This window comes from Carcharodon carcharias, chromosome 31 (genome assembly GCF_017639515.1).
Source record: "Carcharodon carcharias isolate sCarCar2 chromosome 31, sCarCar2.pri, whole genome shotgun sequence".
Classification (NCBI taxonomy): Eukaryota; Metazoa; Chordata; class Chondrichthyes; order Lamniformes; family Lamnidae; genus Carcharodon; species Carcharodon carcharias.
The window spans coordinates 17,290,716-17,318,519 of record NC_054497.1 but is presented as its reverse complement, the minus strand read 5'-3'; the positions used below and the strand labels follow the sequence as shown (position 1 = coordinate 17,318,519).

At 40.3% G+C, this 27,804-nt stretch overlaps 1 protein-coding gene across 7 annotated transcripts; it reads left to right on the top strand.

Moving 5' to 3' along the window:
• Positions 1-986: 986 nt before the first annotated feature.
• On the top strand, positions 987-26,705 carry LOC121271558 (GTPase HRas-like). Of its 7 annotated transcripts, none has more exons than XM_041177563.1 (7): positions 988-1,219; positions 2,998-3,057; positions 8,780-8,794; positions 9,027-9,157; positions 13,276-13,454; positions 17,261-17,420; positions 22,703-24,598. In XM_041177563.1, the coding sequence occupies exons 4-7, from the start codon at positions 9,047-9,049 to the stop codon at positions 22,817-22,819; spliced, it is 567 nt and encodes a 188-aa protein (XP_041033497.1). In that variant the 5' UTR covers positions 988-1,219; positions 2,998-3,057; positions 8,780-8,794; positions 9,027-9,046; the 3' UTR covers positions 22,820-24,598. The 7 variants fall into 7 exon arrangements, with proteins under 7 accessions (XP_041033495.1, XP_041033497.1, XP_041033500.1 ...); XM_041177564.1 differs by lacking the exon at positions 988-1,219 and adding an exon at positions 1,441-1,465; XM_041177559.1 differs by lacking the exons at positions 988-1,219; positions 2,998-3,057 and adding exons at positions 5,582-5,598; positions 26,092-26,705 and having other exon boundaries at positions 22,703-22,772.
• Positions 26,706-27,804: the final 1,099 nt, after the last annotated feature.

The window sequence follows — 27,804 nt, the reverse complement described above, 5'->3', positions numbered from 1 at the left end:
ATTTCTCCCACATCAATCTTTGAGCCACGCATTTACCTTTCTAATCTTATTTACCCTTGGCCAATTTGCACGTGGCTGAAGTAGTAATCCGGAGATTATTATCTTTGTGGTTCTGCTTTTTAATTTAGCACTGAGCTGCTCATAGTCCCACAGCAGAACCTCTTTCCTCATCCTACCTATGTCGCTGGTACCTACATGGACAATGACATCTGGATCCTCCCACTCCAAGTTCCTTCCCATCCCAGAAGCGATGTCCTTAACCTTGGCACCAGGTAGGCAGCACAGCCTTCGGGACTCTGTCTTTGCTGCAGAGAAGAGTATCTATTCCCCTAACTATGCTATCCCCTATTACTGTGACATTTCTCTTTCTCCCCCCTCTTGAATGTCCCTCTGTACCAAGGTGCTGTGGTCCAGACTGGGTAAAAACACCAATTTTCTTTTGTAAACGATTGTAAACCAGTTGAAATTTTACAATAATCCAAGAACTTTATGGTCACTTTCACCAATTCTTTTTAATTTGCAGATTTTTATAAACTGAATTCAAATTCTTAAATAAAAACAGAAAGTAATTAACTCTGTTTCTCTCTCCACAGATGCTGTTAGACCTGGAGTTTTTCCAGAGCTTTGTTTTTATTTTAAATCTTCAGCATTTCTAATATTTTACTTTTATTGTAATATCAAATTCTCAAATTGACCCCCCAGCGGCTGCTTGGGAGTTCCAGGTCCTCATTTTTATCTTTCTACATGCCTGTACTTTCTCTTATCTTGTCTGAGAGTAAAGCAACCACAGTTAGCAAGAATTAATTCACATGAATCAAAAATAGATCCGAAAGTGTGTTCTCATGTCTACGGTTCAGAAGCGTTTCTCAGGCACTGCCAGAGACAATCCTTTAGGATCCTTCAAACGTTACTTGCAAAGTCCCGCCTTCAGTGAAAGCTGATTGGTCGGATGTCACAGATTCCGGTGATGCTACTGACCCGTCAGGTTGCCAATCAATAATTAGGCGGTACTTCCTGTGTTACATTGTTACATTGTGGCCGTGTAGGGAAATTAGCAACAATGTAATTCAGCAGTGACTTTATTTGGGTTTGAAACACAAAATGTTTATTTCAGGTACATCGGTGTAAATGCCAATTTTTTTGGGTTCTAGAATCTAAATTTATCTGTGAGATTAAGAAATAGGAAAGGGACGAGGAGAGTTTCCTTGTGTTTTGTATGGTAAGTCCCACACACCCTGATCCTGGGGAATCATTTAGTTTTGTTCCAATTTCTCTATTTTGCCTTTTTATTTTATCCTTATAGCCTGCTTATCCCTACAATCATCCTCTAGTGATGGTAGGATCGTGTAAGTAGAAAATTATTTCGGGCGTGTTGCTGTCTCACTTACAGTAAGTGAAAGAAACAACTTCTTGTTCCATTATTGTCTCATTATTGTCCAGTGTTGACAAGCCTTATGTCATTCAGGTAAACAAGTGATTTGTTTGTAATTCTTAATATGCTGCATTTGCTGTTCACAATATAGCCTAATGTACATTTGGGAAGTCAAATACAGATTGTGTGATTGCCTGCTGACAACAGCTTTATTTATTTAGCACCTTTTTAATGTTATGAAGTGTCCCACTTCAGAGAAGTATAAAACAGAATTTGACACTGAGCCACATAATGAGACATTGGGACAAATATGTAAAAGCTTGTTCAAAGAAGTAGGTTTTAAGGAGCGTCTCAAAGGAGGAGGGATGTGTGGAGATAATTACAGAGCTTACAACCCGGGCAACTGGAGGTACAGTAACCATTCAAAAAACAGGGAGAGCAAGAGGCCAGAGTCAGAAGAATGTAGAGCTCTTTGGGTGTTGTAGGGCTGGAGGAAATTTGAGATAAGGTCAACTGTGGCCATGGAGGGATTTGAAAATGTCTTAAAATTTGAGGGGTCGCTGGACTGGGAGCAAATGATGGGTGAATGATACTTGAAATGCAGGAGAGTTCTGGACAAGTTCAGATTTACAGAGAGTGGAAGAAGGGAAGATGGCTAGGAGGACATCGGAATAGTCACGTCTCGTGGTAACAAAGGCAAGAATGAGGGCTTCAGCAGCAGGTATGATGACATGGGTGGAGTCAAGTGATATTACTTAGTGGAAATAGGAGATTGATGGACAGGAGATGAGATCCTTTTGCCTTCCACCCATTATTACTTTTGTCACTTAATCAAGAAATTGTTACCGCACTGAAGGACACCATTTGGCCCATCGTGTCTGTACCGGGTCTCTGAATGAGCAATTCCCTTAGTGCCATTCTTCTGCCTTCTCCCCATAATCTTCCTTTTCAGATAACAATCAAATTCCCTTTTGAATGCTTCGATTGAACCTACTTCTACCACACACCCAGACAATGCATTCCAGACCTTAACCACTCGCTGCATGAAAGCTTTTTTCTCTCATCACTTTTTTGCTTCTTTTACTAATTACTTTAAATCTGTGTCCGATCATTCTGGATCCTTTTGCAACTGGGGGATAGTTTCTCTTAATGTGCTCTGTCCAGATCCCTCTTGATTTTGAATAACTCTATCAAGTCTCCTTTTGGCTGCCTTTTTTCCAAAGAAAACAGTCTCCACTTCTCCAATCCATCTTCATAACTGAAGTTGCTCTTCCCTGGAACCATTCTCGTGAATCTTTTCTGCACTCTACCCTATCAACAGGCCTTACCCTTTGTTGTCTCTTTAACCCCACCACCACCTTGCTGTGTACTTGTTTAAAAATGGTGAGAAGTCTAGTTTCCAGTTCCAATGAAAGGTGATTGACAAAGATGCCTTAGTTGTTGTCCGTAGCCCTTATAACTTTCTTTGGCATACTTATTATTTATCACAGAACAAGGGTTGAGCGGTACCTTTCACACTGCTGCGTGCCTGTGCAACTGCACAGCTTAGGAGCACTGGTCATTGGTCTGAAACATTAATTAGTTACTGTCTAACCTGCTAAATGTTTTTACTGTTAAATTTTCAGCATACCGGCTGATACTTTGACACCTAAGTGGCTTTGACTCCTTGCTGCGTGCACTTTAAGGTGAGTTGTCAAAATTCGGCAAGTTTCCATTAAATTCAGGAACTGGAAATGATGCACTGAAAGCTCATGGGAGTTGTTGTGACACAGGCGCTTTGTTCATTGACTGGAAAGATTTTGTAATATATTTGTGCGGTTTGATGCTTGTTGTGAAATATATAGATTTCATGATACAGGTTTACAACTGTCTTGCACCCAGCTAACTTTTCTAATATGAATAACTAAGAGCCCCATTTAAAGGGATGGTGTCATCATGGTTAAATTGGAATCTGCAACAGTTTGGGCAAAAGTTACTAGGTCCCAACTCCTAAACTGTGCTGCGTTATCCAGACTGGAGTATGGGAAGCTGCAATTGGTTTCCAGGTTGTGGAGGAGATAATTAGCTAGGCTTCCTGCTCCAGAGTGCTGGATAGTGATTCTTGGACAAAGTGCTCATCTGGGGTCACTGGATGAAGGCAAGATTGGGTTCTTCAGCTGCCTGAGAGAGACGGTCACATAGACACAGGAGGAGGCCATTAAATAGATCTCTGTTTTGAAGTTTTCGCTTGATTCCCACATCTGAACAGCTTTTTTTGGGGGGTGGGGGGGGATGTTTTTGAGATTTCCACACCCATTGTGTGAAGACATGTTTCCTGAATGACCTAGCTCAAACTTTTAAGGTCTAAAACAGCAGCAAAATACTGCAGATGCTGAAAATCTGAAATACTCAGCAGGTGAGGCAGAACTGTGGAGAGAGAAAAAACAAAATAAATGCTTCAAGTTGATGATCTTTCAACGGAGAGTGTCTTCTTATTAGGTTCACTGGCCTCGGTTATGGAGCAGGATGTGCCTTCATTCTAGTATACAAATGAATGACTGTGGGGCCCAGTCAGCTCAGGGTCTGCATGGCACAGAACTTCTTCTGCTGGTGCATTTACCAATTGAACTATCGAGAACTCCTGGTGAAACTTTTATCCTAAGCATCAGCCTTAATCTTTAATACAAGTTAAGAACTCACTTGTAGAAAAATGGTCTGCATTTAAATAATAATAAAAATAATAATAGATAACATGATAAAGTTTGAATTTAGGTGAAAAATATGGTTCATGAAACAAAACTTGAGATTTGCCAAACTTGCAAGCTCTATGGATATTAACTCCAAATCAGTACAAGCAGTACAAAAATGCAGCTATGAAGCAAAATACTTTGGGTATTACTATATGCTATACTTTGGGCTTTCTGGAGTAATGCAATGTTTTTAGTTTTTTTTATTAAATCCTAGGTGTTAAGCTAGGGCCTGTAGTGCAGAACAGGAGTAAAAGAGAAACAGATAAATCAGAAAGTCATGATTAAGAGAGGTCCAGCTTGGGTGTTCAAAGCTCTGTACAAGGATGGAAAGACAAATGGAGATTAAAGAGTGCCACAATTCTGGGAGAGAGTGAGTTAAAGTAGGAGAAACTGTAATATGGTTTAATTTTGACGGGAAGAAGGGTCAGAGGAACAGTGGCAAAATCTTCAAGCCCAATGCAAAGAAATTGAGGATACAGTCATAATCTTCCAAAGAAGAAATGTTATTCAAAATGAAATGCGGGACTTCTGATTTAAGCAGGGGAGTAAATCAGGTAGGGTTCCATCTCCTGTCAAAGTAATTATTTGTGATGGAAGGGCACATCTGTTGGATGAGGATGCAATCAAGCTTAATTTTAAAGCCCTGCCTGGACTGATCAGTATTTACCCTCTTCGTCATTTGGAGAAAAGCCACTTGAGTGAGGTACTTCAGGGGGACTTGTGCCAGCAAAAGTAATTGCCTCGGCAAAAGAGCAGAGAAAATCTGGTAAATGCTGAAGGACAGATTGTCAAGTAGTGCTGGCCAGTGTGTCAGGACAATACAAGAAGGCATTCACATCTGATTAAAGCCTGCAATTATTAGGACAGATGTGGTTAGGTACAAGAACTGCGGATGTAAAAGAGAATTTTCTTTGTGGGGAATCAAAATGAATGCTGTTCAGCTGGGATTTGCTCAGTTTTCAAGCACAGGTGTCTACTGCAACTATCCCAATTAACTTAGAATCTGCTATTTGATTCCCTGATGTATGTGGATGGAGAAAAAACAGCAATTACAATTTAAATATGTAATACTTGTTGGGTGCTTATATGAGAAATAGCAGTTCTATGAAACTACTTCCTGATGGATCTTATCTCCAGTTGAACAGGGCTTTTTTTGGATCATAAAATTACTTGAGATGTTACAAAACTATACTTTATCATGAATATCTAATATTACAGATTGTGAATTTTGAACAGTTTGTATTCCAGATAAATCATAAGATTGACTTGCAACTTCTGTACACTGCCAGCTTTTTTGTTATATTTGAACATTTTATTTATGGTAACCCAAAACCTCAGGGATATACATTGTGAATATTTAGTTCCCATTCATAGAAAATACGTTGCAGTGCCATGGAATGAAGAGACTTGGGTTTGAAGATGGCACAGTGAGAGAGGTTGAGGACGTGAGAGACCTTGGGAGTGCATGTCCACAGGTCCTTGAAGGTGGATATGGTGGTAAAGAAAGCATATGGAATACTTTCATTTATTGGGCAAGTTATTGAATACAAAAATCAGGGATGTAATGATGGAACTGTATAAAATGCTGGTTAGGCCACAGCTGGAATTTTGTGTACAGTTCTGGTCACCACATTACAGAAAGGACATAATTACGCTGGAGAGAGTGCAGAGGAGATTTACAAGAATGTTGCCAGGGATTAAAAATTGCAGCTATGAGAGATTGGATAGGTTGGGCTGTTTTCCTTAGACAGAGGTTTATTGAGTATTCCCTTGCTTTGTTTGCCCTCCCTAAATGAATTACCTTACACTTTACCGGATTGAAATCCATTTTCCACTTCTCAGCCCATTCAATCAAACCATTGATATCATTCTTCAGTTGACAGCTATCCTCTTCACTATCAACTACACAGCCAATTGTTATGTTGTCTGCAAATTTCCCAATCATGCCTCTGATACTTAAGTCTAAATCTTTAATATATACAACAAATAACAAGGGCTCCATGCCTGAGCCCTGTGGAACACCATTTAAAACCATTTTCCATTTGCAAAAACATCCATTGACCATTACCCTTTATTTCCTGTCACTGAGCCAATTTTGGATCCAACCTGCTACCTTCTGCTGTATCCCATGGGATCTCACTTTCCTGACCAGACTGCCATGTGGGACCTTGTCAAATGCCTTACTGAAATCCATGTAGACAACATCCACTGTGCTACCCTCATCAATCCTCCTTGTTACTTCCTCAAAAAATTCTATTAAGTTAGTAGGACACAATCTTCCCCTAACAAAACCTGCTGACTATCCCTGATCAATCTGTGTCTTTCTAAGTAACTGCAGTGGTTCAAGAAGGCAGCTCACCACCACCATCTCAACAAGGGATGGGCAATAAATGCTGGTCCAGTCAACGAAGCCCACATCCTGTGAATGAATTTTTTAAAAAGTTTATCCTGTCTCTTAGAATTGTTTCAAATGATTTGCCAATGATTTACCCATGTCAGATTAACTCTATAATTTTCTGGCCTATCACTCTTTAAATAATGGTACAACATTTGCAGATCTCCAATACTCTGGGATCTCGCCTAGTGAGGATTGGAAAATTATCCTCAGAGCATCCGTTATTTCCTCCCTGGCTTCCTTCAACAGCCTGGGATACAACCTACAATCCATCTGGCCCTGGTGATTTATCCACCTTCAAGGATGCCAGTCCCTCCAGTACTTCCTCTCTCACTATGCTTATTGTATCTAATGTTTCACACTCCTCTTTAACTAGAATATCTGCATCATCCCTCTCCTTAGTGAAGACAGAGACAAAGTACTCATCGAGAACCTTGTCCACATCTTCAGCATCAACCCACAACTTACCATGTACATCTCTGATAGACTCTACCTTTTCCTTAGTTATTCTCTTGCTCTTAATGTACAGGTAAAGCATCTTTGGGTTTTCTTTGATTTTTACCTGCCAATGTTTTTTTCACATCCTCTCTTTGCTTTCCTAATTTCCATTTTTACTTCGCCCCGTACTTTCTACACTCCTCTAGGTTTCCTACGGTATTAAGTCTTTTGTGGCCATCATAAACTTTCCTTTTCTGCTTTATCTTGCCCTGTATGCTTCTGGATAACTAGGAGGCTCTAGAATTGACATTACCACCCTTTCTCTTTGTGGGGACATGTCTACATGGTGTCCGTAATCTCGCCTTTGAATGCCTCCCACAGATTTGACACAGTTTTTCCTTCTAATAGCTGTATCCAGTCCACTCTCATCAGCTCAGCTCAGCTTTGTAAAGTTTGTCTTCCCCCAATTTAGAACTTCTACTCCTGTTAAGTGATTAATTGATTGGACAAAAAATTTGCAGTCGGAATATACTGTGGGAAAGTGTGAGGTTTTCCACTTTGGTAGGGAGAATACAAAAGCAGAATATTATTTAAATGGGGAAAGATTGCAGAATGCTACGGTACAGAGGGATCTGGATGTCCTCATGCATGAATCACAAAAAGTTAGCATTCAGGTACAGCAAGTAATTAGGAAGGCAAATGGAATCTTGGCCTTTATTGCAAGGGATGGAATACAAAAATAGGGAAGTCTTGTAGCCATTGCACAGGGTGTTGGTGAGACCACACCTAGGATACTGTCTGCAGTTTTGGTTTCCTAACTTAAGGAGGAATATACTTGTATTGGAAGTGATTCAGAGTAGGTTCACAAGGCTTATTGCTGGGATGAAAGGGTTTTCTTATGAGGGAAGGTTGGGCCTATACTTATTGGAGTTTAGAAGAATGAGAGGTGGTCTTACTGAGACATATAAAATTCTGAAGGGCTTGATAGGGTAGATGCACCCTGGGAGGATGTTTTCCCTCATAAGAGAATCTAGAACCCGAGGCACAGTTTCTAAAATAAGGGATCACCAATCTAAGACTGAGATTAGGTGAAATTTCTTCTCTGAAGGTCATTATATTTGAGAGTTCTCTTCCCCCGAGAGCAGCGGAGGCTGTGCCATTGAATATATTCAAGACTGAGTTAGATAGATTTTTGATTGACAAGGGAGTTCAGGGTTATGGGGGACAGGTAGGAAAGTGGAGTTAGGGCCACAATTAAATCAGCCATTATCTTATTGAATGGCAGAGCATGCTCGAGGGGAGAAATGACCTACTTCTATTTATGTTCTCTGATCTTCAAATAGTACCATGGAACCTTCTATGTCCACATGCAAAAGACTGCACCTCTGAGCACAGTACTCCCTCCCTTAGATTATGCGTCCAAGTCACAGGAGGGAACACTTGATCCCAAAATCTGACTCTGAGTCACTGCCACTTAGCGAAGGCTGACACTTGTCTAGATCTCCTCTCAAGCTATTCCATGAAAGGTGAACTTTGTTGGTTTTCTCCTGCTGGTTTCCTGCTGGATTATACCAGTGTGTGGGAGTGTGTGTCTGTGTGAGTACATATCCCTGGTTTTGAATTTGATGTGCTGGTATTTTAAAAGATGTCCCAATAAATTATTCCAGGGGTGAGTGGGGAGGGTGTGTGGTGGTGGGGAGATCATTTCAACTGAATGTGGCACAAAAGCAAAATACTGTGGATGCTGGAAATCTGAAATAAAAACAGAAAATGCTTGAAATAATTAGCAGAACTCTGATGAAAGGTCACAGACCTGAAACATTAACTCTGTTTCTGTCTCCACAGATGCTGTCAGACCTGGTGAGTATTTCTAGCATTTTCTGTTTCAATTTGAGTAAATTAGAAGTTGGAGAATCTTTTTAGAACAACAATTTGAAAATATCAAGAGCATCTAAGAGTTATTTTAAAAGAATCAACTAGTTTGATATTGCTGAAAGAAAAGTTACTATTTGTATTAGCCTGTTCTGTATGATTAGATTACCATTGTGGGATGTGTTTTACTAATGGTATTGCCTGCTCTTTTTTGTTCCAGTTGCTACACTTAACAGAAAGATGACAGAATACAAATTGGTGGTGGTAGGAGCTGGTGGCGTTGGGAAAAGTGCTCTGACTATTCAGCTGATACAGAACCATTTTGTGGATGAATACGATCCAACCATAGAGGTGAGGCAAAAAAATAAAATTCTGCCTTGGAGACTAGAGGGGCAAATGGAATCTAGGTAACGGATAATTGAGGAGATGCCATACTGAACTGTGGCAGTGAAGATTAAAGACAGGGAGATGAATCATGCATTTAGTTTCAATGTTTACTGTAATCTTTTAGGTTCTTCCGATAAACTTGCTTCCCTAAAAAGTACTGCTGAAGATGGCTAATGATAAGTTGTCTTATTAAACACTCTAATTAAACATTATTGATGGGCTGAATTTTTATTTAGTGATTTAATTTGGTTGCTCCCACTGGGCAAACTAGTGTTCAGACTCCCTCCTGGGCCTTTTTAAAAAAAAAATGAGCAATTTTTGGAGTGGCTCATAGCCAATCAGCAATTGCTTAAGAGTTGGTTCAGAACTTGATTAAAAATGAGAAATGAAAGAAGTATCTAAGATGCTTTAGCTATATTTAATAGGTGCTGAAGTTACAATGTAAAGCTAAATGGGAGAAGCAAAGATGGTTAAAGCTGAGGTTTTCTTTGTAATACAAAAATAAAAATACCTGGAAAAACTCAGCAGGTCTGGCAGCATCTGCAGAGAGGAACACAGTTAATGTTCCTCTCCGCAGATGCTGCCAGACCTGCTGAGTTTTTCCAGGTATTTTTATTTTTGTTTTGGATTTCCAGCATCCGCAGTTTTTTGTTTTTATCTTAGTGTTTTCTTTGTAATGTTGTGCTAATACTGAAGAAAATCATGTCTGTAGCATTTATTATTGTTCCAATACGATTTGTTTCAGCCAAGGATTATCATGTATGAGCTGGAGATTACACTTAAAATCCAGTCTGTAATTACTGGTGGCCCCATGTTAATACTGACTACAAGGGAGTGCACTTGTCATTGTAGCTTATTTACTGGTAACCCTCAATTGTTTTTTTAAAAAGAAAACTATCTAATGTGCAATTTATAACCCTGTAAACTTTAACTAGTGAAGTTTACAGAATTTGTACCTCAATCCCATGATGGAAGCAACTGCAATTAGTTTTGCCAAGTGAACAAATTAGAAAATTATGGAGAGTAATAGTTAATTGCTGAGACACATAACCTCTTAGACCCCTGCCGATGGCAGTATCTGTTTCTACCCAATGCTGCTGTCATCTGAATTGCACTGTATATCATCGACTTGCGGCATTGCTTGGGAAGGTGTGCTCTGATGGTCGAATTAGTCAAGCCAAATGAGTAGTTAAGCCACACAGACCAGGAGTGTCTTGCAATTGAACTGCATTCTGATGAGCTATTTGAATTTGTGCAGGGTGGATCAAGGGGTGCAATGGTAGAGCCAATACTGTAGGGAGATAGAGTAGACAGCAGGAAGAAAACAAATGGTTAGTTCATCAATCACAATAACAATTTGCACATATGTAATGTCTTTAACATAAAATTACCATGCATCATTTCCTAGACATGTAAGGAAAATAGATGTTCAGCCAAGAGAGAGAGGATTAGGAGAGTGACCAAAATCTTAGATGGAGACAGATTTTAAGGAGACCCTTTAAAATAAGAGATGAAACTTGAGAGCCAGAAGGGGTTGAGGGAAGCAAGTTCAAATGTAGGATTTCAGTAGCTGTAACTCTTTCGAGTACAAACACGTTTCCATCTGTTTCAGATGAAGTTACATTATTTCATAGTTTGCTATTGTGAGATTTGAACTCTTGATCTTGGGGTTACAAACCCAGTACCATAACCACTTGGCTATTTAGGCCAAGCTTTCAGTAGCTGTAACTCTTTCGAGTACAAACCCGTTTCCATCTGTTTCAGATGAAGTTACATTGTTTCATAGTTTGCCATTGTGAGATTTGAACTCTTGATTTTGGGGTTACAAACCCAGTACCATAACCACTTGGCTATTTAGGCCAAGCTTTCAGTAGCTGTAACTCTTTCGAGTACAAACCCGTTTCCATCTGTTTCAGATGTTGTTTCATAGTTTGCCATTGTGAGATTTGAGCTCTTGATCTTGGGGTTACAAACCCAGTACCATAACCACTTGGCCATTTAGGCCTTTTCAGTAGCTGTAACTCTTGAGTACAAACATGTTTCCATCTGTTTTTTCAGATGAAGTTACATGGCTTGCCATTGTGAGATTTGAACTCTTGATACTCTTTTTGAGTAAACCTGTTTCCATCTGTTTCAGATGAAGTTACATTGTTTCATAGTTTGCCATTGTGAGATTTGAACTCTTGATCTTGGGGTTACAAACCCAGTACCATAACCACTTGGCTATTTAGGCCAAGCAAATGTACTGTTTCAACAGAGTGTGTAACTCTTTCGAGTACAAACCCATTTCCATCTGTTTCAGATGAAATTACATTGTTTCATAGTTTACCATTGTGAGATTTGAACTCTTGATCTTGGGGTTACAAACCCAGTACCATAACCACTTGGCTATTTAGGCCAAGCAAAAGTGCTTCACAGCCAAATAAGCAGTTCGAAGTATAGTCACTGTTCCAATGTAACTCTTTCGAGTACAAACCCGTTTCCATCTGTTTCAGATGAAGTTACATTATTTCATAGTTTGCTATTGTGAGATTTGAACTCTTGATCTTGGGGTTACAAACCCAGTACCATAACCACTTGGCTATTTAGGCCAAGCTTTCAGTAGCTGTAACTCTTTCGAGTACAAACCCGTTTCCATCTGTTTCAGATGTTGTTTCATAGTTTGCCATTGTGAGATTTGAACTCTTGATCTTGGGGTTACAAACCCAGTACCATAACCACTTGGCTATTTAGGCCAAGCAAATGTACTGTTTCAACAGAGTGTGTAACTCTTTCGAGTACAAACCCATTTCCATCTGTTTCAGATGAAATTACATTGCTTCATAGTTTACCATTGTGAGATTTGAACTCTTGATCTTGGGGTTACAAACCCCAAGTACCATAACCACTTGGCCATTTAGGCCTTTTCAGTAGCTGTAACTCTTTCAAGTACAAACACATTTCCATCTGTTTCAGATGAAGTTACATTGTTTCATAGTTTGCCATTGTAAGATTTGAACTCTTGATCTTGGGGTTACAAACCCAGTACCATAACCACTTGGTCATTTAGGCCTTTTCAGTAGCTGTAACTCTTTTGAGTACAAACTCATTTCCATCTGTTCCTATTCAGATGAAGTTACATTGTTTGCCATTGTGAGATTTGAACTCTTAACCTTGGGGTTACAAGCCCAGTACCATAACCACTTGGCTATTTAGGCCAAGCTTTTCAGTAGCTGTAGATGTGGCTGCCAATGTTGTGGTGAAACAGGTGGGTGGGGCTCACAAGAAATTAGTAAATCCTAAAAAACAAGCTGGCCATTTGACTTAATTAATCTTGATTAATCCAATCTAATTTTGATTGTTGTTTGCTTCAGCCACAAACCCTGCAAGTTCGATTTCTTATTGTGTAAGGATATTTCTGTTGCTAAATGTTCTAAATCTCTTGTGTTTAATCTTGTACCAATGGTGCTTCTTTCTAGACCTTTCACTTATTAGTAATTGAATTACTGGTGTGCTTCTGGAATTGCACAGTGTTTTGGGCAGTTTGTAGAGCTGGATGAGGTTATGGGGATAGCGTCAGGTGATGTCAAAGAGAGATTGAAGCAGAAGATAAGAACTTTACAGTTGAGGAATACAATAACTGCAGAGTAGGTAAGGTGCAACAGGCTTTGCAAATCCCTAAATTATAATTTTAAGAATTTCTGGTGGTGTAGTACCCAGATGCTGGGAGTTTGATCTTAACTGGGGAAAGATGTTTTCCAGGAATTGGAGCAGGCAACTTCCTAACAACAAGCCCAAGTGGGACTGAGAAAGATCTGGTACTCAGACACCAGCACATTAGTGTGGGAATGGATATAGCATGAAAATAACTCGGAGAAATTTAATGGAACCAGGAAAATGTTTGAAAATTCCAACACAAGAGACGTCAGTTGAAATGCTCAGGAGCTGTGGACTTCTTTCTAACTCCTCTCAATTCTTATCAGTTTCATTTTTAACTTGTGCATTATTGGTTAGGCAAGGTGAGGCAAATGAGGGTCAAGTAGTGGTGAAATATATAATTATGACTTAATTACCAACTTTACTTTCACTCTTTCCTTGCATAGGATTCCTACAGAAAACAGGTGGTTATTGATGGGGAAACATGTTTATTAGATATTCTGGACACAGCAGGTCAAGAGGAGTACAGCGCAATGAGAGATCAATATATGCGAACGGGCGAGGGCTTCCTCTGTGTCTTTGCTATCAATAACAACAAATCCTTCGAGGATGTCCATCTGTATAGGTTAGTATTATATAGGCTTCAGAACTGAAGAAAACTGACATGAGATTTCTATCTGTTCAACCCAAACAACACAGCAGAAAATTGGGGAATTTTGAAGTTTAAACTCTTATTTGAAGTTTAAACTCTTATTATACTGTTAGCATAAATATTTACTATTTGTAAGATTCGAATATCAAGTGAGATTTGAGTCAAAATTCCCATTCTCAGTACTTCTAATGGAAAAAATAGACTTTTACTCAAAGTTCACAAAGACAAGTATTTTGCAAAGGACTTTGATCTTAGGAAAGAAAGAGAATGGACAGAATGACTGACTCCAAAAATAAATTTTTATAAGGAATGGGCTAAATGTTCTGATTGGAGAAAATGTGAAAAACATGGTCTAGGGATGTAGGAGGAATAGATCATTTATAGCCCCTTGTGCCTGTTCTGCATTCAGTGAGATCATGGTTGATATGCAACTTATCTCCATATACCTGCTTTTGCCCCATATCCTTACTACCTTTTATCAACAAATACTATCAAACTCATTTCAAATTTACAATTGAACAAACATCAATCGCCATTTGCGAAGAGTTCCAAACTTATACCATTCATTTTGTAAAAGTGTTTCCTAATTTCACTATTGAAAGCAAAATACTGTGGATGCTGGAAATCTGAAATAAAAATCAAAGGGTTGGAAAAACTCAGCAGTTCTGGCAGCATCTATGGAGAGAAACAGAGTTAACGTTTTGAGTCCGTATGACTCTTCAGAGCTCTGGAGCTCCCGCTCTGAAGAAGACTCATATGGACTCAGCATTAACTCTGTTTCTCTCTTCACAGATGCTGCCAGACCTACTGAGTTTTTCCAACATTTTCTGTTTTTATTTCACTCATCTAATTTTTCTGAACAGTCCCCCAAATCCTAAACTCCTCAACCAATAGAAATTGTTTGTTTCTATTTGCCTTATCTGTTCCCTTAATACCGTAAACTTATATCAACTCACTCTTGAGCTTTTTAATTTCAAGGGAATACAACCCCACTATGTGTATAATATTTCCTTGTAATTTAATCTTGGAGTCTGGGTTTCATTCTGGTAACTATACACCGTGCTCCCTCCCAGGTCAGTATATCCTCTCTAAGGTGTAGTGCCCAGAACTCATGTTATTTCTGGTATGGTATACCCAGAGCTTTGTAAAGCTGAAACATTATTTCAACCCTTTGTACTCTAGTCCTCTAGATATAAAGGCCAGCATTCTATTAGCCTTTTTGATTATCTCCTGTAGCTTGTTGATGACATTTTTGTGGTATATGAACCTTCATTGTTTCTAACTTTTCATCGTTTAGAAAATACCTTGTTCTATCCTTTTCAGGTCCAAAGTGAATGGCATCTTCCTACCTTGAAATCCATTTACCATAGTTTTGCCCATTCATTTAATCTCAATAGCTCCTTGTTATTTTATGCTCCCATCTGCACTGCTTAAATTCTCAATATCTTTGTCATCAGTAAATTTTGAAATGTTGCTTTCTATTCCATTATCTAAGACATTAATAAATACTGGGAATAGTTAAGGCCCCAACACAAATATTTTCGAGATACCACTATTCATAGAAACTGGGAACAGGAGTAGGCTATTCGGTCCTTCGAGCCTGCTCCGCCATTCATTGTGATCATGGCTGACCATCCAACTCAATAGCCTGCTCCCACTTTCTCCCCATACCCTTTGATCCCTTTCGCCCCAAAAGCTATATCTAACTCTTTCTTGAAAACATACAATGTTTTGGTCTCAACTGCTTTCTGTGGTAACGAATTCCACAGGCTCACCATTCTCTGGGTAAAGAAATTTCTCCTCATCTCAGTCCTAAATGGTTTACCCCAAATCCTCAGACTGTGACCCCTGGTTCTGGACTGCCCCACCATTGGGAACATCCTTCCTGCATCTACCATGTCTAGTCCTGTTAGAATTTTATAGGTTTCTATGAGATCCCCCTCCCCCCTTTCTTCTGAACTCCAGCGAATATAATCCTAATCGACTCAATCTCTCCTCATATGTCAGTCCCGCCATCCCAGGAATCAGGCGGGTAAACCTTCGCTGCACTCCCTCTATAGCAAGTACATCCTTCCTTAGATAAGGAGACCAAAACTGCACACAATATTCCAGGTGTGGTCTCACCAAGGCCCTGTACAATTGCAGCAAGACATCCCTGTTCCTGTACTCAAATCCTCCGGCTATAAAGGCCAACATACCATGGACTCGAAACATTAACTATTCCTCTCAGCAGATGCTGTCAGACCTGCTGAGTTTTACCAGCTATTTTTGTTTCAGATTTCCAGCATCCGCAGTATTTTGCTTTTATACCATTTGCTGCCTCTGCCGCCTGTTGCACCTGCATGCTTACCTTCAGCGACTGGTGTACAAGGACACCCAGGTCTTGTTGCACATTCCCCTCTCTCAATTTATAGCCATTCAGAGAATAATCTGCCTTCCTGTTTTTGCTACCAAAATGGATAACCTCACATTTATCTACATTATACTGCATCTGCCATGCATTTGCCCACTCACTCAGCTTGTCCAAAACACACTGAAGCATCTCTGCATCCTCCTCACAGCTCACCCTCCCACCCAGCTTTGTGTCATCTGCAAATTTGGAAATATTACATTTAATTCCCACAGTACCCCACTAGTCACTGCCTGCCATTCGGAAAAAGACCCGTTTATTCCTACTCTTTGTTTCCTGTCTGCCAACCAGTTTTCTATCCATCTCAATACACTACCCCCAATCCCATGTGCTTTAATTTTACACGCTAATCTTTTATGTGGGACTTTGACACATCCTACTGATCAGAATATCTGCCTTTTATCCCGACTCTGTCTCCAGCCACTCAGCCCCTTTGGAAAATTATAGTTTCCATCTACTTCCTGTAAAACCCTGGTTATTTGTCACTCCTTACTGCTATTATTTTTTTATTACTGTTATTTTGCTTGGGCAACAGATGGCCTAAGATATTCAAAATGCTGAAAGTACATGGATGGGACCGGATTTACTTTTAAATGAAAACTGTAATTGTAGTTATCAGAACACAAAGCATAAACAGGCTATAAATTAGTGGAAATATTTTTCCCAGGAGTAAGTTGTGTGCAACAGATGCCCATCAAACTAACTTGCTATTTATCCACCACTCCAGTTTGGGCATCTGATAATATGCAAAAGCCTTTTTTCCCCTGCAGAAATTTGCACCCTGTTTTCTAACTCCCTTTTTCATCAGGTTGAAGTATGGTTCCACAGATAACTGTCCTGTCTGCAGTACCTCACCCAAGTGAACATTCTTGTGTGAGCCCTGACAGTGGTTGTGCTCAGACTATTCAATTGTGGGGAGAAGCATGGACAAACCCAACCCTCTCCTCAATGCCCATTCACAAAGATATGCACTTTCTATGTTGCAATCGAAAAGAGAGACCTTTTGATTTCCCCCATCAGCTTCAAGCTTGTGGTGCCAAGGCCAATCGTAGCACCCCATTATTTTCTAGCTCAGCAGACTAGGGATTAACCCTGGGACCTCCTGGTCTCTGGCCCTGGACAGCATTGAGCTTACCAGCTGAGCCATTGCAGAATCCAGTGTTTGCTTTTTTCATTAGAGGAAGAATGATATCATACTTGTGCAAGTGATTGTGATATATGTGGTTTATCGTGATGTGGTACTGTCAAACCTTTATTTTGGTGTATTCGCTTCAAATGTACTTGGAAAGAGGAAGCATCCAGTAGTTGTTTTAGACTGTTGGTTTAAGAAACAAAACGCAAAAAAACCCCTTCATTTTATCTTTTCCAGAGAGCAAATTAATCGAGTGAAAGACTCGGATGATGTTCCCATGGTATTAGTTGGAAATAAGTGTGACCTTCCATCACGGACTGTGGACACAAAGCAAGCACAGGAACTAGCAAAAAGTTATGGAATCCCATTCATAGAAACTTCAGCTAAAACTAGACAGGTACAAAGCCAATTTTTATTGTGGAGGTGGGGCAGATGGGAAGGAAGAGTACAGGGAAAAACACAATTGCTATGTGTATGGTGAAATATAAATCTTTTCCTTCCCTCCTCCTATGCTTGAGACCCTGATGCCACTGCATAACTGGTATTGTGCTGATGCTGCTGTAAATTGACAAGTAGTGAGCATCCTGTACCCATTCTTATGTTTAGGTTCTATTTCTGGTTCACTCCAATCATGTGCGTTAAAGTAACTGGTTCAGTTTTAATTAGTGTCTGTGCTATTATGTGAGACCTGCAGTAGTGTTGCTGGGTTTCAAATGTGCGGGACTTGCACAGTTGGATACAAGGTAAATATCAAACTGATATTAACTAAGATTGCCTGCTAAGAAAATCTGTTTTGATTAGCAATCAACTGAGAGAGACTTATGCATCAAGGACTCAGTGGTAATAGTGCAGTATAAAAACAACAATAGTGCATCAGTATAAAAAGCACGACTTAAAATAAAAAATTGGCTCTTCACAGCCCTTAGTTTCCCTGGTTGGTGGGATAGGCAGGTATTTGCTCCAGCATTACTGGTCCTGCACTCAGCTGCTTAGCCATGTGAGAGTGGCTAATATAACAAGCCATCCTGCATTGGTCCTTGAACTACACAGCATAATTTTAAAAGTTGCATTACGTTGTAAATACATTAATTCACAAACAGTTAAAAGGTTTTAAGAAAACTGATGACATGTCCTGGGATGTGTTATTTGGAGTATGGATATGAGAATATATGCTCATATATCCACGTTAAATTCCCTCTGACAGTATTCTCTGTTCTATTACCAAAGTTGAGCCATATAAAGTAATCGACCCAATTGCCTTACTTATTCTGTACTATCATCTCTATGCCCACTCTAAGCTACAGCAGTCCAAAACTTACCTCCCAACTCTCTCAACCTTCTTTTGCTTCTGATATTTATGCAATTTTTCCTGTAACATTACCTCAGCCACTTCCTGCAGCAAAGTATTCTCTACTTAATCTAAATAATTGTTGAAGTATTTCTAAAACTTTTCCTCAGTGTATTTGCCAGTTTTGATTTAATAAACTCCTTGTCACTGACTCCACAACCAAATGAATGAGATTTTTAATATTCTATCAGAATCCAAAAACCTCTGGAGGGGGGTATATATTAAAAAAAAATTCTTGGCCTTCTGTATGCCAATGAAAGTGTTAAGTGATTCATTTTGACAGAGCAAATAGGGAAAAAAAAATTTCCATTGATGGAAGGATCGAGAACAATAGGGCACTGACTTATGGTAATTGTCAAAAGAAACAATGGAGACACGAGGAGAAACTTTTCACACAGCAAGTGGTTAAGATCTGGAAAGCACTGTGAGTGTAGTGGAGGCAGACTCAAGAGGATGTTGGATTATTATCTGAAAAGGAAGAATATGCTAGGTATGGGGAAAAGGCGGGTGAGTGACACTCGAAGAGCTGGTGCAGACATGATGAACCGAATGGCCTCTTTTTGTGCTGTAACAATTCTGTGATTTCAGGTCTCTCTTGACTGTCTCCCAGCCTCATAACACCATTGGTGAATCTACACTGCTCTTTATGGCTTTTTGTTTTTGCAATAATGGAGCACCCAAGGCTATCCAAAACAAACCTAACCAAATGCTTGTACACGATTATTGTAACTTCTTTATTCTTGTAATCTAAAGCCCCCATACATAATGGCTTTATCTACCTGTGCCTGCAACTTCAGGGAATTATGTACCTGAGCTCCCATCTCTGCTTATCCAGACCCTTTTTATATCTTTTCAATAACTATATGCACATTTGATGTTTCGATTTCCAATAGGTATTACTGCATCCATATACACATTAGAACTGGAATCATGTGCTGCTACTGGCAGCAATCAACGAGGCGGATGGGTACACTTAATTATGTGGGAGACGAAATGTCAGCTTCCCGGCAGCGGGATGAAAGGGAATTAAGGTTGCAGTGGGCACATAGAACTTATCGACAGCAAGCAGCTGGAATCTATTTGTAATGCCTTAGCATGTCATGTATACTCTATAAACACCATTTTGCCAGGTTAAACGGTACCTTAGCAATTAACTACAGCGAACGAGAAACATGCCTTCTGATTTGTAACTGGTTAAAGGTGGCAAGCATCAAGCAAGGTAACCTTCCTGATGGATTTGGATTGAGTAGGAGCTGCTTTTCTTCCTGGGAATCCTTGTTGGACCACAGGAGAGGAGGCACTGATGCACTGAGATTGGGTGCTGACTTTGTAAGGGGGACCAGGATATGACTGACCAGGGGAAGGGAGGATGGGTCATGGCAGACCTACAAGCACTTGTGGGGGTGAGCAGGAGGAAGCTGGACCACACATGGAAGGTCATTATCTACAGATGGGAGGTCAAGCGTGATTATGAGGAGATCCAGGGTTACAGATCAGGATCAATGGTGAGGTCCTGAGAGTCGAGGGCAACGAGGGTAGCTTGATGGTCAACAAAGGCAGAATAAGGGTGGAGTGAGGGTTGAGGTTGATAGAGGGAAAGGCAAAGATGACTGAGGGAGAATGCAAGGTGATGGCTTCAAGCTCCAAGGTCAATGTGGGAGTGTCCAGGGATATAGCTACGACAACACAGAGGTATCCAAAGTACAGGTCGAGGATGGAGATGTCTGCAGTTGGATGGGTGGAGACCAGGGTGTGCAAAGTATAGGCTCTCCATTGGCCAAAAGTTCTTGGGTTAGAAGAGGGAGTCGAAAAGTCCGTGCTGACCAGATCTTAGCCTGCCTTGTGTCTGCCGTTCACCTCAGCCCGACAAAATGGGTAAAGTCCACCAAGTGCTACTGCTAACTCTGGAGCATCTGAAGTGGAATCACCAGGGGGTGGTCTAGGGCCAGGCGCTACAATGGCCAGAATACCAACAGAAAATTAAAAACGCCCCAGTTTCTAATAGCTCTATTCTCTTGCTCCAAAGCTCTTTGCAAATTTGTTTCCTCTGCCTTCTGAACTCAGGATCTACACGCACCAACTTTGTTGCTTCCAACTCCAATCCCAAAACCTTCTGGAAAAATCCTGGGTTAAACCCCCAGAATTTCCAATCAAGGCTCCATCCTGAATTCCTATCTCTATGGTAACAGGCTAGTTGGGATGTCTGATGGATATTTAATTATCTTTTAGCTTCAAAACCAACATTTTTGATCCTGAGGTCTGCATGAATAATTCATCTCCTTAACAAAGACAGGACAATGCAGCTCAGAAACATGGTCTCCAGCTAAACAAGGATAAAGGCAAAATACTGCACATGCTGGAAATCTGAAACAAAAACAAAAAACGCTAGAAAAATTCAGCAGGTCCAACAGCTTCTGTGGAGAGAAAGAGAGTTGTTTCGAGTCTGTATGGCTCTGAAGAAGTCATACGGACTCGAAATGTTAATTGTCTTTCTCTCCACAGAAGCTGTCAGACCTGCTGAGCTTTTCCAGCACTTTTTTGTTTTTGCTCCAGCTAAAGAAGCCCACCTGCCATCTTATAGCTTTCTTCCCAATTACTCTGACCTTAGTAAATAAACACTTTGAACTGTCATTATTTGAGATGGTCTGGAAATCCCTAAAGTCTAGAATTTAAATTTTCTTACCCGTACAAATTTAATTTTGCCAACCACAAGTTACTTCTAAAATATTAATATAAAACATGAAAAAAGGTGATTATGACAATATCCATAGAATGTATACATCTCTGCCACCTCTGTGCCATTACAATTTTTTCACTTTGCGTCTCCAAACACGATGCCTTCATGTAACCCTGATATCCACAGCTGAGGGGGAGTCAGCTGAGTTCTCTGCCCCATTGCCTGAAATGATCTTGTCCACTGTCCTCTGATGATCCAAGGCCTAGAGTCTGGCCTGCTGATGGTTTCCTGCACAGGTCTGGTTGCAATCTTTGGCTTCATCTGCCGTAGACAATGGGAACACTGGCAAAAGAGAGGAGCAACAGCACATCCTTTGAGTATGCTAAAATGATGGCTTTGGGGTGGTTTGCAGGAGCTCCTTGGTGGGTGATGGCACCTCCCTGACTCCAGGAGAGGCAACTGAGGGAGACTGAGATCCCTCATTCCCCCTATCACCTAGCCACCGCTGTATAGAGCCTATGGTCAGTGACAAAATTCAGATTCAAGTGCATATCCAGCAGCCACTGAGTTTTCTGCTGGACCTGACTTTTCATGACAGTTCCAAGATGGCCTGGAGAAAAACTGCAGGGAGGCATCGCTAAACTGTGGGCCACTTGTCTGCTCTAGCAGGTGGTAGGAGCAGTTGTAGTTATCCAAGTTGGGGGGGTGGGGGGAGAAGATGGTAGCAACAGTTGGAGTTATTAAGTGGGGGTAGATCAGAAGGTTGTAGCAGCAGCTGTAGTCTCACACAGCCAGACTGATGTTGTTGGATTGCAGGGAATGATTGCCATCTGGGTGCCCTTTAAATATGGCATCCAGATTTTCAACCCCAATAAGATAATGGTGGAGTTTTCAACCTCCTGCCTGCCCCCATTGCAATATTGGCTGGGCATCTTGTCCATGAATAGCTAATTGGTCGAGAGCCACATCATTGCATGTGGCCAGCCATCCCACATACTTCTAGTCCTGTTGTCGGGACCCTCAATGCCAAGAGATTCTGGACTATGTTTTTCCATCTGTCTACCCATTCTGCCAACCTGTCTGTATGACTTGTCTTTGCCAATCATCGTTGCTGTTGCCAAACCTACTTCTTTTATACTCAGAAAATGTTGCATTCCTATACCCAAGTTCAGAATGAGCCAGCCTTGGCTTTAGTAATATTCCAGCTACTGTCAGAAGTTTACAGGTTCAAGTCTCCTTCCAGACTGACCAGGCAAGGGCAAATAATGGTTCCAGCCTTTCAACATTCGGTTGACACAAGCAGGCCTGTGTCCAATTGAAGTAGAGTGGTGACTTGCTGCCACCACTAATCCCTGCACTCCCTTTTACATCTAGCTACAGAACCCTGATCAGGCTACCTACCTGCCCGCAAAAAAATGGATCCTCATTATAGCGATAACACATCATTTGCAGGATGTAAAATCAGTGAAAGAAACGGGCTGCCTTGTGCTGCTAGGCATGGAATAAAGTTTGCCATTTCTAGCCCTCCTTTAATTCAAGCACTGGAGTGTGAATTAAACACTTGTTCAGCTTATATACTCAATCTTATTGTAACTAAGAACGTAAACCTTGTTTTATTTCTTGTCTGTCTCTAATTCACATCCTTGCATTCCAGGGCGTGGAAGATGCATTCTATACATTGGTGCGAGAAATTCGCAAATACAAAGAGAAGATCAGTAAAAATGGTAAAAAGAAGAAAAAGCCCTCAAAAAAAAAATGCATAATTCTTTAAAATAATGTGCAAGACTTGTGATCCAAAACTCCAAGGACTGTATATCAGAGAAGGAAGAAAACAAATTGGAGTATAATATCTCCTTCCCATTGAAAGTGAACAAATGCAGAAAAAAACTAAACTAGAAATGTTGCAGTTTTTGCTTTTTAAACATCCAGGTTCTCATTAATGTTGCAGTTTATTTACAGTATGAGGTAAAATATAACCTGTGTGGAACCATTCAGCTTTTGCAATGCCACATAGTGGCATATATCTTGACACAGCCATTTTTAATTAGGACATCAAACATTAAACATCTGTGAGAAAATCAGCAGAACACTGGATTCCAAAGCTGATCTTTCTAATTATATAGAAAACCTGTGCCCTGCCCCAATATCTTTGCAAATTCCAAACTTTAAACAATGCAAGTTGAGAGATGTTCAGGCAGTTTCTGCTTTGGTCTGATGGTCAACATTAAGAAAACAGACGAAGTCAACTCTTTGCACAGTGCAGTGCATAATTTCTTCTTTTAGGTGCTCTAGCAATCAGTGGCAGATAGTGAGCACTACATCATTTTACTCTGCTGGCCTAAACACCCATTCTCTCCCATCCCATCGTATTATTTAAACACCCACTGTCCCACATAACAGATTCCACATAAACAAGCCTTGCATGTTAGTTGTGCTGATGCTATTGAGGAATATTAAATAGCTATGATGTTTAATACAAATGTGAGAAGAGCTAAAGATCTTGAACACTTGTGTTTTCATGGGTACGATCTAGATATCCAGTACTTTAAAAAGAAACTGCAATCTGATTTAAGTGCAGACAGGTAGTAGATGTGTAAGTATATGTGGCTGTTTTGATGTGTTTGTGCCAAATTTGTGAACTGATTCAAAATGTTAACAGTTCTGGAAAGTGGTGGGCTAAAAGATGCAGCAGTTGGACTCGGACTTGGGCCCTAGACATGGCTGTCTTCATTCCTGTTTATTGCCATTGAGCAAGATTCCCAGGTCCCCATTTGGAGCAGTCAGCAGAACACTCTATCAAGGCATAGTCCCTCCAAATACATAGGAGATGCAGTTCCATTTCACAACATCCCATTCTGCAGATGCACAGCTTCTGGAAACTGTTCAGAATTGCTGTTAATGATGGGTGTGAAGTCTGTGATCTAAACTGTTCCTTCTTCACAAATAAAGGAGACGTTATTGTAGTGGGCGGTAGCAATGGGCAGTTCTTAACTTGAAGATTTATATGTCCTCTTTGTTTAACTGGTGAACAGCTGCCACCTACTCTGTTTCACACATCTTTAACCTCCACAAATATAATAAAGCCGCTTAAGATCAAACTGAACAAGATCCTTGTTGTAAGAACATTCTACAAATGTTCCAATTTATTATACGAATAATTTCACTCAAAAATAATCAATGGTTTATTTAGTAAAAATAAGTGAAGCTTCACATTAAGAAATGCCTAATCTTCACAACAAACCGCAGCTCAAGTCTTTGATCTCTTTGACCATGTATCCATGTGAGGCAGGGGGGACAAAGAACTGGGAATTCAGTTTTTGAAGTGCATAGTGGGGGTGGGGAAATTATTTCAGCTGAGCTTTCTAATTTACCAAATAAATTACATAACTAGTAACTCAAGGAAAACTTGCAACTGTTCTTCATACCGAACACAAGTATAGTTGCTGTAGCCAATGGGGTGCCTATAAACTCCGATTGTAAAAGATGTGTTGTTTAAAGGATCACTATTGTGTCTCCTCCTTTTATGCATTAAATAATAAGTACTGTGCAACTCTGGTCTTCCCCTCCGTATCCAGTATAATGTCTGTAAATTTGTTACTTGGTGTATCAATCATGTGATTTGTTCGTCATTTAATCATCCAATGGGCATGATAATGTGTGACTGTGAAGTAACTATTTATTCCACAGCCACCTGATGACAGAAGTGACAAAAGATCTTGGGTGGAATTTTCCCAAGCAAGAGGCAGGTTTTGTGTGTGCGGGGTGACAATTAAATCTCCCAAAACTGATGCTGCTCTCTTCCGGGTTTCACTGGGGTGGGTTCAGATGCAAACGGGAATACCCTCGGATCTGTCAGGAAACCAATTAAGATACTTAAAAAGCTAATTAAGTACTGTTTTAACCTTCAATTCTGGGCACTTGTTTCCTGACCAGTCAGGAAAGTCAGCGCGGTGAGTGCTCAGCAGAAAAAGCTTTCTTACTGAAACTGACAAAGCTCGTAAGGCTTTGACTGGTGAAACTGAAGAGCTGCAACCAAGGACCAGGTAAGTGGCTGCTGTTCATTGCACTCTTGAAGAAGTCCCATTATTACTTCCAACTTCTTGTAAGACACTTGTAGAGACTTCACTGGCCTTCAGCTGCTCTTACCTAGCAGCCTTCAGAATGACATAGCAGCAGCTTATGTAGCTCCACCTTACACCTCAGATGAGGGAAGCAGGAGCAACATCAAGTAGTGGCACCAACTGCATGATTCTCCACAAGGCAGAAGGGATGGATATTGCAATCCAGCTGAAAGGAAAAGAGACCCCCGAGCAGACAGGATCATTTCCTTCAACATTTCTGAGCAGCAGTGCCTCAGACTCTCAAGGCAGGACGCTGCAGATATCTTCAGCCTCCTGGAACAAGACTCTTTCCCAGTGCAGTGGGTGGGCAGTGCCCAATAATCTGTGTGTCACTGGAGGACCATTTCCTCAACCCCAACTCCTGGGTCTATGCCTTTTGCTGCAGAAAGATATTGGTGTTTGTAATGGCTTGTATGGAGAGGAGGAAATGACAACATTTTTGGAACGTCATGAGGACTGGGTTTAGGAGGGCAATAGGGTGAGTGTGAACATTGGCTGCTCAATTGGTGAAGTGAGGTGTCTTCAAGGAGAGGAAATGAGTGGAGCTGCAATGTGTGTTATTCTGAAGAGTGCTGTGCAGGAGACTACTGGGAAAGTGTGGACTCGGCAGCTACAAGTGTTGTGCCACTCATCCGTTATGCCTAAGGCCCTGGATTGCCTCCTGGTTGGGGGGACCATATTACTGTTGACTTCCTTGGCTACTTCCATCCATGTCTACTTGGCTTGCGAGACTGACCTCTTCCTCCTGTCCTTGCGAAAGCTCATCTCACTGCCATTCCTCAGATCCCATAACAGGACCTCCAGGTAAGAGTGGGACCCTGGGGAGCAGCCTTCCCAGCTCTCCATTCCTGTGATTGTTGCAGCCTCAAAAATCTAGATGCTGATAAGCCGTTCTAACCCACGCTGTGGTTCCTTTAATTAGAAATACTTTGACAAAATGGACGCATCATCCTGCCCACCTTTCGTGATTGACTAGGGAACCTGGAGGCGGGATACTAACATGTGGGTCAATTAGAGTCTCGGCAAAGTTCACTCCAGCTATCAACAAGTTCCCGACCCATAAAATGGCCCTGCTGTTTGGCCAGGAACTAAGTTGGGAAAATTCCACCTACTGAGTTAATTAAATCTTTCATTCTAACTTGATGTCTGATTTTTAACACTGTCTAAATTTAGATAAAAATTAGTCTATGTCCTAATATAAAGAGTTATTTTGTGTACATTGCATCTACTGACACACTGAAACCCATTAAGTTACTTTATGAAAAGGGTGCTGTAGTAAGTTCTTTGGATAACATAAAATGACTTTTCTGTTGTCTTGATATGATGTGGGTATAAAAGGCAATGTTTAATGATTTGTCATTAATGAAAAATCTTATGTATTTGACAAGTTTATGGAGACTACATAACAAACAATGGGAATTTCTATTTTTGGTCCCTTGCCACAATTGTACTATGTGTGACATAAGTGAAATATAAATCTCATTTTGTTTTGCACTTAAATAGATTACAGGTGCCAACAGACTGAGACTAAATGACCTTTCGTATCCTTGCGGTGGTGAATTTCTATATAATTTAGTTCATTCTTTTCCCAAAAAACAGTTGAACAGTGGTTTAAATTGGCTTCACTGTGCTGTAATGGATTCCCCTTCTCCCCGAGAAAAAGAACTTGGATTTTTAGTGTCTTATCACATTCTAAAACACAGAGGTATTGAGAGTTTTGAAGTACTGTTGTTATGGAGGCAAAGCTGGCAATTTTCCCAACAAATGCTAGGTATGGTTTAGTGGTAGTGGGCCACTGGAAAAAAACTCCCCTGCTCTTTGAATAAAGCCACAGTATATTTTATATCTAGCTGAATGACTGACTGGATCGGAGCTTCTGTTTAACATATCACCCAAACGATGACACCTATAAATTTAGCACTCCCCAAGTACTACACTCAGGTAGCAGCCTATGTTTTGTGCTGCAGTCCTGTGGTCTTTGAACCCACAGCCTCCTGACAAGGTGACTTGATCCGAGCTGACTCTCATGATCAAATGTCTTGCTGATCATTCAATGCAGCTATTGCAGTGATGTTTAATAATTTTGGCTATTCAGAGAAATATCATAATGTGCATTCTTTGCACATAAAATCCATGTTAAAAGTCTGTAAGACTTAAAATACTGACTTTTTAAAAAAAGTACATTGGGAAATTGACAAAGTGACTAGTGTTACGTGACAATAAATGTTTTTTATGAAAGTGGAATCCATTGTGTTTAATTCAATACTATCTTTTTTAAATAAAGGACTGGGTGCAACTTTTTTCTTTCATGATTTAAAAATTAATTCCATTTTTTAGTAATATTATCTAATAGCTTTGTAGCATAAAATGTAAATAAAGGATACAATTTAAAATTAGTTTATTTCCCTCTGATTTTAAATTAATTGATCACATTTAGATGGTAGAGTTATTTATGGCACAGGAGGAAGCCATTTAGTCCATCAAGTACATACCGGCTCCCATGGTGCAATCCAGTCAGTCCCAATCCATTGCTTCTCGTAGCCTTGCAAGTTTATTTCCAAGTGACCATCCAATTTCCTTTTGAAATCATTAATTATTTTCACTTCCACCGCCCTTGTGGGCAGCGAGTTCCAGG